General features: G+C 35.9%; 1 protein-coding gene across 4 annotated transcripts in view; it reads left to right on the forward strand.

Moving 5' to 3' along the window:
• The first annotated feature begins 1,526 nt into the window (after nucleotides 1–1,526).
• Nucleotides 1,527–13,230, forward strand: part of LOC122839533 (syntaxin-binding protein 5-like) — a 115,207-nt gene continuing 103,503 nt past the window's right edge. For all 4 annotated transcript variants that reach the window (XM_044131190.1, XM_044131192.1, XM_044131193.1 and 1 more), the window contains exon 1: nucleotides 1,527–1,620. In XM_044131190.1, the coding sequence (XP_043987125.1) occupies nucleotides 1,553–1,620 (68 nt within the window). In that variant the 5' untranslated portion in view covers nucleotides 1,527–1,552. The remainder of the gene's footprint in view (nucleotides 1,621–13,230) is intronic.

A 13,230-nucleotide genomic window follows, 5' to 3' on the forward strand; every position in this document is an offset into this window, starting at 1 on the left:
GCATTTTTTTAATTGAGTTTGATTGTATAAAGCGGACTGGTCACTCCTTCAGTCGGTTGTTTGTGTCACATAATTGATTTACGAGCTCTGCATAGGATGTTGTTTTTTTATATGGCATCTTATTAGGACATTCCCTCATACTGCAGTGGGCTTTTATTCAGCAGCCATCATGTCCGTGTTTCTCATGTACATCCCCTCAGAGCAGGTTTATTGCAAGTGACAGTCCGCTGGGATATTTAACATGACTAATGGCAGACAGCTGCAGAGCATTCAGGGCCTTTCAAAGTGGGGCTTGAGAGACAACCTTGTTATGCATTGTCAGCCTCTGGAATGAGACGGCTAAAGCTAATTCAATTAACTTCACTTCAAAATCCAGCTGCATTATGAACAGAAAGTACAATTTAACAATAAATTCTCAAGAAATTATGCCCTTGCATCTCAGAACAATAATATACAATAATATAACTTAATGGAGATCAAAATATAAACCTTTTTATTTCTGCTTCAGTTAATCTAATTTTTTCCTCAGAGCTTGTTTTGTTTTGGCAAAAGAGAATAATAGAACATCAAGATTTTTGCCTTGTTTTTGTGGCTGATGTGGTTCTGTTAGCAACTTCAAATCATGACAGTAGGTGCACTGGAGTGGTTTTGGAGCTGAGTATGAAGTAATTTAGTTTGTTGATTGGAAAAAAGGTGACCTGTAAAATGTAAGTCTCTGACAAATGCTGTTTTTCTTTGTCTTAATGTCTCATTCATGAATAATAGAAAGAAGCCAGTCAAGGACAGATGTATTTGGGCAATTTTGACAGTGATGTGAATCCTGCTGTGGCGCATTGTGGTAAAGAAACAGCTGAAAAACCAAGCTTTCTCCTTTTTGCCTATATTCAAGCGTAGATTAAATGTGCATCCACCGAAGCTCAAAGCAGAGCTGCTGCTTCTCCACATGGAGAAGAGCATGGAGGCAGTTCAGGCATATGATTAGGATCTCTCAGGGTGCTTTAATTCAAGATGCAATTGATGGTTAAATGCTTAGACCAAAAACTTGTTTCAGGAACTATAAGTATGAAAGATGTTTGGTGTTCCCTCTTGGACTCATGATTCCTGCAACCTGATCTCAGATAAATCAAAGACAGTAAATCTTTAGATTAATGTTTTTCTCGACTGCAAGTTGCAGCTTTTCAATAAATGTTACTAATGGAGCAGCCAGGTGCAATAGTAACAAAGCAAAATGTCAAAGGTAGAACATTTCTTATTTTTATATCTGCTACTATCAATTGTTTGAGACAATATGAAGTTAAAATTATGTGCTACATCTTGTGGGATTCTTCTCTCGTGTGTTGACGTAATCCCTACAGGAGCAATAAAGAAAGACATAATGAAGTCTTAAACTTTTGTATTTTTCTTGCAGTTTTTTAGATGCAAACAAAAATATTTTCTTCGCAAAATAACATTTGATTTAGTAAATATGTATTCATTTGTATATCATTTGTATTGATATTTTACATTACTGTTTTTCTTGCAGACGGTACGGCATGGATTCCCATACCAACCCATGTCTTTGGCCTTTGACCCCGTGCAGAAGATTCTGGCCATTGGTTCAAGATCAGGTGGTGTACGAATGTATCCTTGAATTTATGTTGTCTTTCATTTATGGGTTTCTAGAGACTTGTTGAAAGTATTATGAAAACACTGCATCATTCTGTAATTCAAGGATGTGGCCTTTGACCCTGTACACTATTACATCTCTATAATTAAACCTTATCAATCACAGCAAAGATATGCTAACTTCTGCTAACAGGAACAAAAGCATAAGTAGATGTAATTGAAACAATGTCAAAAATAACATCTAATTATGAAATATTTCCAAATAGATATCCATTTAAATCTTTGCAGCTTATCTTTCCACAGAGATTGTATTTTGAAGCAGGGATCTCTACTCTTCAGGCTTTCCCTTCCTCCTCTCCCCTTTCTCTGTCCTGTCATATCATGTTGCTCAGTTGTCGTGTTGCAGTCTCAGAACCGTCCATCCAACAGCCCATCCATCCCCTGGGCCACCCTGTTACAGGGCTGGGAGAGGATTTGCGAGTGCAGCCCAGGTAGGATATTACATCCCCATAAATACCGAGGCTTCCAAGTATCTCTTCAGGGAGGCTGTGCCGAAGGTGGCAAGCTGTAGTCGAGGCTTTCGCTTGTGGTTATACATAAGTAGATTGAGTGCAGATCTGTCTGTTTGGAGAGAAACAGAATTAAGGCAGCAACAGAGGGAGACGTTGCTTTATATTTCTGAAATAATTAGTCAGAATGAGCTGAATCATAAGGTGATTTGGTGGATTATACTGATATATTCATCGTAGTGCAATGAAATGTAAACATCTGTTAAATTCCTCTCTACCTCAACCCCTCCTTTTTCTCTGCATTACACCTGACTTTGAAGCAAGGCTGAAATTTCAGCTGGATGAAAGCCCTTGAGAGATTTAGCATTTGTATTGACAGGCTGCACACACCCTCCCCAATTCCCATGTGGTTGTCACTGACTCTGTCTCTCTCTCTCCATAGTTTAGACTCATACGCACACTTCTCTTTTTTTTTTACTTTTTCTCAGCCTCATCTCGTAATGCCGGCTGTCTGGAGGACCTTTTTCCCTCCTTTTTTCTTCCTGCATTTATCCTATTCACCCTTCCTCTGTCCTTCATAGTATTTCTCAGACCATTTCTTCTTCAAAGCATTTGAAAGTCTGCTATCATTTTCTGCAATGTTTCTCAATATTTTTTAAATAAATTTAAGCTTTAACTTTATTTGACTTTTACATGAATCTTTTTATTTCAAAGCTCAAATGTAAAGAAAAGAGATGCCAATATTTATTGACTGTTGGGGACTGTGTGTAGTGATTTGTTTAGGGGTAACTTTTTCCATCATATACTCTATAGATTTACGGTAAATGCCTGGAGGCACCAATAAGGCTTTTGTAGAAGAGTGGCTAGACAAAAGCTTCTTCTCAGTAAAAGTCAGATGATATATCCTGCTGAGGCATTGCTTTAAAGTAACCAGAATGGGTCACGCCACCTAAAGGAGAAACCCTCTGATCTGATGAGAGGACGATTGATTGAATTGGAAGCAATGTCCAGTGGTGAGAAGGGAGAGACATTTGATCCTACAGTTAAATATGGAATGTAGGAATGGAGAGTAACTTTTAGTTTACAAAAGGGAAAATAATCCTAAAACAAACACAACAAGAAAACATGGTGCAATTCTGAAAATCTATAACATAACCATCTCTGAAGCAACCCTCAGTGATGAATGTGGCATCAACTTTGAACTTAATGCAAAAACCTGACTTCTACAGAGGCCATAAGCAACATAAAATGCTGTTCAAAATGCTAATTCAAAATGACCGTGCCTTCAAGGTTGGTAATTACAACCCAAACAGTTTTTTCTAACAAACCACTAGAAAGAACAAACTCCTCACAGAAATTTTTGATATTCTGCCTGTAGAGGTATTGCTTTGGGACAACCACCTAACTCACTAGGTGGTTGCACACTGCAGGATCTAACACATTGCAATTTGCTCAGTTGGAGTGCTAATCTGTATTCACTTCTTTTGCAAACTGTATGTAAGACATGTGCTTAAAAAATTAATTATTTCTAAAAGTGGGAATTGTTCTTTATTTTTCAATAATCTGTAATGTTCTTTTTAGCATAATATTTTCAATTATACTATTATTATTTCCACTTTAAATTTTATTTTTTCATTCAGCACAGTTGAGGTGACAATGCAAGACAATGTAGGGCTATTGCTATTTTTAATTTGGTTTAAAAGGCACCCAAACCTCAACATTCATTTGAAATAATAATGTGGTGAAAATGAAAAGATTTTCTAAAAAATTGACACTTATTTTCTCCCATAATAACTAAAGAAGCCAGGCATGTAAATGAGTGCTGCTTACTCATGAATTTGACAAGACAAAAATATCATTTATATGAGCAAATAGAAATGGACAAATTTAAATAGATGTAAATATGCAGTCAAATGCTATTCAATAACAAATCAGCATGCTTACAGAAACATTATGTTATGATCTATTTTTATAAAGTCATGAACATTGATATCCCTTTTGTATATGAACAATTCATTAATGTTGAACTTGTACAATATAGTATACAGAATGGCTGTAGGTAAACTGTAAGAAAGTGTCGGCTTCCTTGACATGTAGACCTGGTTATTGGAAAATTTCTGAATGACCTAAGCTTAAGCTACACCTCTCAAGATACAGATACAGTAATTATACCTTAATTTTATGTCTTTGTCAACACTATCCCTCAGATGTCACTGAAACACTTCAATACCTTTCTGCATGACTAGGTGGCAAAAATTGTCAAAGTAATATACCAATTTAAAAACCAATATGAACATAGCTCAGCAGCTATAAGGTAAAGATTAAATCCATGTAATCCGTTATTCTTTTGACTCGATTTATCATTTCCTCTCTGTGATTAACTTTGAAAGTTTAAGTTTCAATGTGCACATTTTCAGGACAACTTGGAATAAAAGGTGCAAATTCTGCAGACCTTCTCAGATATCCAAAATACCAGGTGTGACCAAACTTCTAAGAAGATCCATCCATCCTTCCATTCATTATCTTCTACTGAGTGGATAGGAGGGGTAGCAGGCTAAGCGGAGAGGCCTACACTTCCCTCCACCCAGGGGGGCCAGTTGCTCCAGAACTACATTTCCTGGAGCAACGTAAAAGCTTTCTATTTGAGAAACGTAATCCCTACAGCATGTTCCAAAAAGGTGTTTGTGGAATTTTGGTTTCTCTTTACCCCTTAGATTAAATAAACTCCCAAATGAAAGACCTGGCAAGCTTGTGTGGTTGTCACAAAGTAAAATGAGTCTTTCTCTGTTTGTCTAAGGAATCACAAAGTGCCACAGCTGTGTGAGGTTTTGTAAGACAAAAGCAGATTTATTAAGACCATGTTTGAGGATGGGTATGGTTTAGGGGTCTATTTATCTTGTAGATCTAGGATTTCTAAAGAAATGTGGTGTCTATTATCCACTTCAATTTCCTCAATGACAAATTGCCTTCTATACCCAATCATTTATTACATTCTACTGAAATAACTTCAGATAGTATGACCCATGCTTACCATGTTTTTGTGACATATTTAGCTTGAATAGCTGAGTCACTCACAGTAGGACCAGCCTTGCTCTTGTGAATAGTGCATAGCAACAATGTCATCAGGGTTGGCGCAGTGGGTTGGCAACTAGGCTCTCTGCAGTGGCGTCCCTAAGACACTCCTCCCTCTGCCTGGGGCGCGACTACCAACATATGCTGAGGTGTAGTTTATTGAGTACAAACAGAATACAGAAAGAGCTTGGCATGAGTCTGCAATTGCATGTTTCTGTCTTTACTTCTCAGAGCAAACTGGCTTGCTGAGTGTGCAATCTTTGGCTGTCTACATGAGTCCACGTATGTGTATCTCTTTCCAAAGAAATATATTACAGGTCTGAGAGCACACATGTTTGCCTCCCACCTGTGAATGGTTTTGTGTCAAAGCTGTGAAAGTAAATTCACTTTCAAAAGGCTTCTGGTAATAGAATTGCCAGAGCCTGATAGGCCGTCAGTTCTCATAACAGTCAATAAGATCCGGGAAGGAGAAAACAAAAAAGATCAGACAGGGCAAAAAAGTGAGTTTGATATGAGTATTGGAAAAAATGGTGGAGGAGAGGAAGAAGACAGTACCTGAATGGAAAAAAAAACAACTTATCTCATAACACAGAGGTCAGATAATATTAAGCTGTGTGACACTTTAGGACCAACTCTCCAAGCCAGATTCAGTCTGAAGTGCCACATCTGTTGGGCAGCAATTCAGGATTATTGTGGATCAACTGTCAGTAAAATGCTATTGTATTCTCATTATGCTACTTAAGATTTCTTCAGTTTTAGAGAAGAATGCCTTTTTATTTTAGTTCTGTGCATGTGTTAACAAGACACAAAACTCAGGAATCATAGAGACCAAATTGAAAATCAGTTTCACTCTGAGCTTACAGCATTAATATTCTGAAGGCTCCAATATTTTATTGCTTGTTGCATTTTTTCCGTATTCTTCCTGCTTACTGCAAATTTGTTGACAAGACTTCCCTTTAACGTAATCAATACATTTAGAAATGTAGTCTAAATAAAATCCCAACTTCACTTGGCCCACCAGCACCCCTCTTGTATGTACAATTGGAGGTGTGTGTGCACCTATCCCTCATTGATAGTAACGCTGCACAAAAATATGGCCAATACTGATCTTCATTTGCAATTATTGTATCAGCTTATTTATGTTTTGAAATTGTTGTTTGTTTCAGCTGCTTGGCGGCGTCATTATGGTTAAAGCTAGAGGAGTGGCAGGAGGCTGCCTGGTTAAATATTTTCACAATGCATGGTGGATATCACACTGCTTTCTGGATGATCCCCTGAAAAACTCCATAAGACCCTGCAAAGACCACTGCCATACAGGCTCACTTATAATTTCATGGTATGGTCCTTGTCAGGTGTAAAGGGGGTGTTGATCATCATAAAATACTGAAAGTCAAAAATCTTTATGCTAATTTTAAAATAAAATAAATCATGGCATCTTCACCTAACTATCTTGATGTATACTCAGTATATTCTTCAAACTGTAAATAATGCAAAACCTTTTTAATTAGGACAGGTATTGCAGGGAATATTTATTACTTTTAGTAAAATTTAACTGATGTTGTGGTGTGCATTATGAAAATAAACAAGTTAGTTTAAATTGGTCTTTTGAAGTTGATAAGTATGGAAAAATTTGAGTGAAACTTATATCGCATGACCTTCTATCAACCCCAGGCTCTGCAGAGACTTTGTGGAAATTTTGTTGACAGTGCTAAGTAATCAAGATAAGTTAAGCAGCCACCATCACTGAGTGAAAAGAGACTTGAGCTCTAGTTTTGAGGATGAAACTTAATTTGGCCAGTGGAGCGTGGGCAGGGAATGGGACAAGGTGGCTCTGAGTAAACACACAGCATCTGTTATAGTTTATTATTAATCAGACAGTCTTTACAATGTGTGTGAGAGAGAACGGGAGAGCCAGAGAGATACGATAGGTCGATAGTGCCAGATAGACAGGCACACACATCAGAGAGTCTATTATGTATTCATGAGTGTCACTGTGCTGGTGGCTATGTTTTATGTGCAGCATGATGAACATTTTGCTGTGTGTGCTGCAGTGACTGTATAAGGTAGATGATGGCCAGTGCTATGATCAGATACAGCTCACTTCAAGGGTATGGCCATATTTTACTTGCACAGTGTTCTATTTTCTGGTGTGTTCAGAAGCAACACAACTGTTGTCATGGCCTTGCACATGTGGAAGTGATGACATTATATGTAGAAACTGCTGTCCAGTATCTTGCTTTGGCTGAATTTCATTTCACTTAATCAGATCTCCAGTCTCCCACTTATAATCTAAGACACTATTAGTTTGTACTCACTTTAAGGAGTGAATAGAAACTCTTCAAAGTTTGAACTCACAGAATGCTGCTCGGGTAGTGTTCTGTTAGTCATTTCCATGTACTTGAGTACATTTTTATTTTGTATCTTACCATTAAAGGATGCATAAGATAGAATACCTGGGAGATTTCTTCAGTTGAATGGAAAGTGAGATGACAAACGTGTCAGTTTATTTAGACCTATAAAAATTTACAATTAGAAACAAACTTATAGATTTTTTAATTTTTAAAAAAGTAGAAGAAAAGCGCTATAAAAAATTATAACTAATCAATAGTTAGTTCACTTTTTATTATAATGTCACTATGAATGTTAGATCTACAGTGATATCAAAAACCTTTTAACACCAAGAACAGATTTTCTAAAAAAAAAATATGACACTTATTTTCTTCCATAATAACTAAAGAAGCCAGGCCTGTAAATGAGTGCTCCTTACTCATAAATTTGACAAGACAAAAATATCATTTATATGAGCAAATAGAAATGGACAAATTAAATAGATGCAAGTATAATTTTACCTCAATTTTTATGTCTTCGTCAAGAAACACAGATTTCTTCTTACTTCGCTTTCAACAAGCTTCACTTTGTCATGATCATTATTTCTTTTCTGCTTTTATTTCACCATGTACTATTTTTACCTCATCTTCAGAACAAAACCTTGTCAACTGGAGTTTCGCACTTTTGGAGCAACTTGACTGGCTTTTGTCTCGACGCATCGTATAATAGTGTAGATTTGAAAGCTCAAGCAAAATGGTGGGCAACTGTAATGAAGACGAAAGTAAGATTGTTCATGATATTTAATCAATATTTTAATAAAAATATTCAACTTTAATATCAAAATTCTGTGTTCTTTTTCTGTATTTCTGCAAGTGCAGAAGCAGATTCCTAGTGTTTGTATTCTCTCTGGTTCTTCTCCTCTTCTATTTTCACTTCCCTCTTTCCCTATTTCTTTTCCAAACAACTCTTCCATTTTTCTCTTTCCACCTTCTTTTCTATCTTTTTGTAACCTGTGATAGAAATGAGCCCAAAGCAAATTGTGACAGTTTTTTTATTTTCAAAACTATAAGTGAAATGAAGCGATGTAGCGAAAGCCATAATGCTCCATTTCTGCAAGTAAAACTGTTAGGCTTCTTTTTGGCAATCAGGCAATCAGGTAACCATTCTGATTGCTCTACAGCTGGACAAGACATGGTTAAAAAATATATTTTTTTCCTAATGTCATACAGCATCAGTTTGAAATGGTTCATTTACTGGTACAAAATGAAAGTGGGGTTGGGATGAAATAGCAATGGCTGGGTACAAACAGGCAATGGAGCAATTTGAACAAGATCCTAGGCCATTCTTTGACTTCTTAATGCTTGTAGTTCCATTACCTCTGGTAAACATATGTACCACTGTTATTTTCAACAATAGTAAATAAATCTTCAGAGGAAAGGAAGCCTAACAGCTAGTCATGTAAATCACCACATTTTAGCAGCTGAAAAAAAATGAAAATGTTATTTCCAGGACATCAATCCACAATGATTTTTTTTTTCCAAACTTACTGTTATGTAATATTTGTATACTGTAGTTATGATCATTTAGATGAACTATTTAGGTACTTTACTAACTCATATTACTACTGTAATCTTTAGTCTTTAACTTTATAGAAATAAAATAAAAAAAATAAAAATAACACTTAGAAAAGGGCAGTAATGCACTGAAATTGATTCATAAAGACCTATTTGTTAAAAACTTGCAGAACAACACTCAATGTAGACTTTCACATGGCAGTTCTCTCACAATTAGAAAGTTAATGAAGGCTTGCCATAATACACAGTCATTGACAGAATTGGAAATTTTCTTTGTACTGGACTCAACACTGAAGACTGAAGAAAGAATATAGTGTTATTATTCAGTAGTAGTTAAATTAGTCAACATAGGGGCAAGAAAGTATGCTGTTAACCAAGCAGAGTGGATGAGAATATGGAAACATAATGAGTATGTTTCCATATCAATAGTGATTGGGGCGCTAACTGACAAGAACGTTTAAAAATTCATGGACGTTCTATTGCTCAGTGCACGAAGAGAGACTATGTTACGCAACAAAATTCTGATTAGATGGCAACTAATCATAAACTTCACAAACAACACAGGTTCTTTACTGCATCTAACGGCAGCAAGATGACATTATAAATATGTTTGCCAAGCTTAACGACATGCAAGAAAATGTGTTTGTTCTGTGCTAAAGTGTGCCAAAACAAAAAATGCACTGATTTTTTTTTTCAATTGACATTGCTTGTGTGGGGTGGTGGGAATTGTTTTACAAACCTATATTGTAGTAGATCTGGAAGCTGTTGACTCAAATTCATTCACTATTTTTACATTATTGTCATTAGTGTCAGAATTTCCTGAAGATACACCCAAGTAGTCAAAAATAGGATGCAAGAAATGTTCTTTCTGGAAAGGCTGTTGTTTTTAGTTTGTTGAAATGTTATTATTGCTAGGTATGCACTGATTAAATAAAAAAATAAAATAATTTTCAATCTGTGCAAGGGGGAACACTGGACCTTTTTCCTTTGTCTGATTGCAATCAAGGTGTTCTTAATATAAACTTCTTTCCATTATGTACCTCTGACTTTTTAAAAAAATCTTTTCTCAGTGGCATTTTTTCTCTTTCCTTTCACTCTTGACGGAATGATAAGTCAGGGGATAAAAGTCAGATGTCTATTAGTACAATCACTTAGTGAACTTCTGAAAAAAACGCCAATGTTACTGATTACTAACCTAAAGGTTAATTAGCCATGGAGCCAATTTGCTAAATTTTGTCCCCTTAAAAATGTAAAAGTGGAGTCTTTTTAAAAAGGTTGAAATCTTGCAATCATATAAAATTCTAGATCATACATAAAAATAAAATAATCACACAATAAATGCGTGATTATTAGCCTTTATTCAAATCTTCTCAAGGTATTTGCTGCTACATTGATTACAGCATTTTGAAGAGTTTGGCCCTTGTGTGGGTCTGTCTCTCTTTTTATTGTTATTCTAGACTCATATGTAGTGATCATACTACAAACAGTTATTGAAACATTTGTAGATGGAAATTTTAGATCAACTGTTTGACATTCACAAGGACTAAAAGTATGGAAACTAAGACAATTAATCTTGAAATTACTAAATCTATATGAAAGGTTCAGGTTTATTGTTAACTTTTGCTTTTTTCTGTGATTTTTAAAGCATGCTTTTGTACCCTCATGGCAGAAAGGTCAGTAAAAACTTCAGTAGAACTTCACATTGTTTTTAGCATTTACAAAAATCACACAACTGAAAGGGTGAATGCTACGATCATTTAGCTCCTAGTGAATCAATGACAGGGCAACATTTTTGTCTTGTCAAAATTTCGCTTAGCTATCTGAATTTACATCTTAGGATGTGTGAACAGGTTTGTGTAGGTTCTGTTTGTAGATGTAACCAGTGGGAACGTAGATAAACAAGGCAAATAAACTGCATCATTGTGCCAGACTTCTTTTATTCCAAATAAACAATCATGTCCAGTTATGCAAAATTGTTTGCATCCTATTAAAACATGAAAATAGAGAAATAATAATTGTGATTGTGATAAAAATTACTGAATGTACTTTTGACTCAATATTCTGTGAGTGACAAAAGTCACAGTATTGATTTAACTTGTTTGTCAAATTGACACAAAATTTACAGTCTGTGTTGGAAACGTATTGCTGAATTTCATTTTTATAAATTGCTCCACCATACACGAATGCTGTTTGTAAAATCTGCTTTCCCCTGTCTCACTTGCAGGAGGTATTTATTGAGTCGGTCTCTGACAGACATCCAAGTAATAACCCCACAAATTAAAACAGAGCTCTTGTCAGACTAAATGGTACATCCAAACACTAGAATATTTTACATTTTAACCACATTTGTCTCACAAGTCCTTACAATATCTTATTGTTATTCCATTTCTGAGGCAAAAACCTTCAAAAGTGCCTGAATCGTAAGCCTACAATACACACCAGTCTCATAGACTGGCAGCCTGTCCAAACTGTTCCCTGCATATCATCTGTACACTGTAAAGATGAGGGTCTCTATAGATGCAGAAAATTAACAAATAAAAGACAGCTAAACAAAATCTTTAATTGAGACACAATTTTTAACCTTATTGTATAGTATTCTGGCATGTTTAAATTTGAATAAAAATGAAAATGAGTTCTGCTCATTACCTTCAAACTTGTGCCCCCTTTGATACAGTTTGTGCTTTAGAAACACGAGTTCTGCAAGAAATTTAGAATTTTATCCTTGAATCGGTAACAGTGTATCCGACATCCCTTGTTATAATCGCCTGTGGCTATAAAATAATGTGGTTTTGACTACTTTCATTGATGAAAGTTGTCAGTTAATCGGTGAAAAGGGGAGTAATGAGCTCACTGGATATTGTAGTGTTATTAAAGCTAAAAGATTGGAGATCTGGGACCCATTTTTTCTCCACTCCTTTTTCACAAAACTGTAAGCCCATAGAGTTAACTTCATCATGCTGCAGAGCAACACAAAACAACACAACACAACACATAGCAAACAGCTATAAAAGGATGCATTCATACCCAGAGAGAATATGCAAACTCCATGCAGAAAGATGCATAACAATTACTAAAAGCATTGTTGGTTCTCATAATGAGAAGAAATGGAAAAAAAAATCAATCAATGGATGTAAACAGAAAAAAAATTCTTCTGTTCAACTATATTTATTCCTAACATAGTTTTGTTGCCTGTCAGTGCTATAATAATGAATAAACAAGAGGCGTGTCTTAGTCTATGCATAGTATACAGAAGACGTGTGGAGACTGTCATCAGTGTCATGAGGTGAAATAACACAGTGTAACACATTATATCCCATTAATTCATTTGGTCTATCAGCAAAACAACAGACCTTTGCCAAAGGGCTTTACCAATGCCAGCTGCTTCCCTTGTTAATTTGATTCCTCACCTCATTGCCTGGGCCTGGAGCTGTCGGCCCCTGAGCAGTCCAACCGTTTTGTCTAGACATCTGCTTTTGGAGACAAAAGGACTTTTTTTGGCATTTGTACATCTTTCCATCCTCCAGAACAAACATGTGTTTGTTAAAGGGATTTGAACACATTGACTGCAGGTGTTTTAGGAGAAAACAGTTTCTCTTAATCACCTATGTGGCTTTGTCCATGGCAGTAATGGTTTTCATGAGAACACAATATATAGATCAGATCAGAAGATCAAGGTAAAGAGCTACAGCTGACAAGGTTGATGCAAGAAAATGAAAATGATACATTTGACAGGCTCCATGCACCATGTGAGGAGTGGATGGAGTCCATCACAAAGGGAAGGACATGGTGCAATATGTTTCAAAAATATTACTACCCCTTTTAGTAGATTTTACCAAATCTACTTAGCAAACCTTTTGCCAAATTTGTGAAGAGCATCTATGAACAGAAATGTTCAAAATTTTCCACGGATTCTTAGATACTGAAAGAAAAATAAAGGAAGACGCAGATAAACTGAAACAGCTATAGCTGAAAAAGTTATCAGGAGAGAATGGAAATGGTATATCTGAGATGTGTGAGCAGCCATCTCCCAAAATACTGGGGATTTGAGAAGACAGAGTAAACACATAAACACAAAAATACAGATTGATCCAGGAGCACTTTCTATTAAGAAAATTAAAAAGATTATGGCAGTGGTTGTAGCT

This window comes from Gambusia affinis, linkage group LG11 (assembly GCF_019740435.1).
Source record: "Gambusia affinis linkage group LG11, SWU_Gaff_1.0, whole genome shotgun sequence".
Taxonomy (NCBI): domain Eukaryota; kingdom Metazoa; phylum Chordata; class Actinopteri; order Cyprinodontiformes; family Poeciliidae; genus Gambusia; species Gambusia affinis.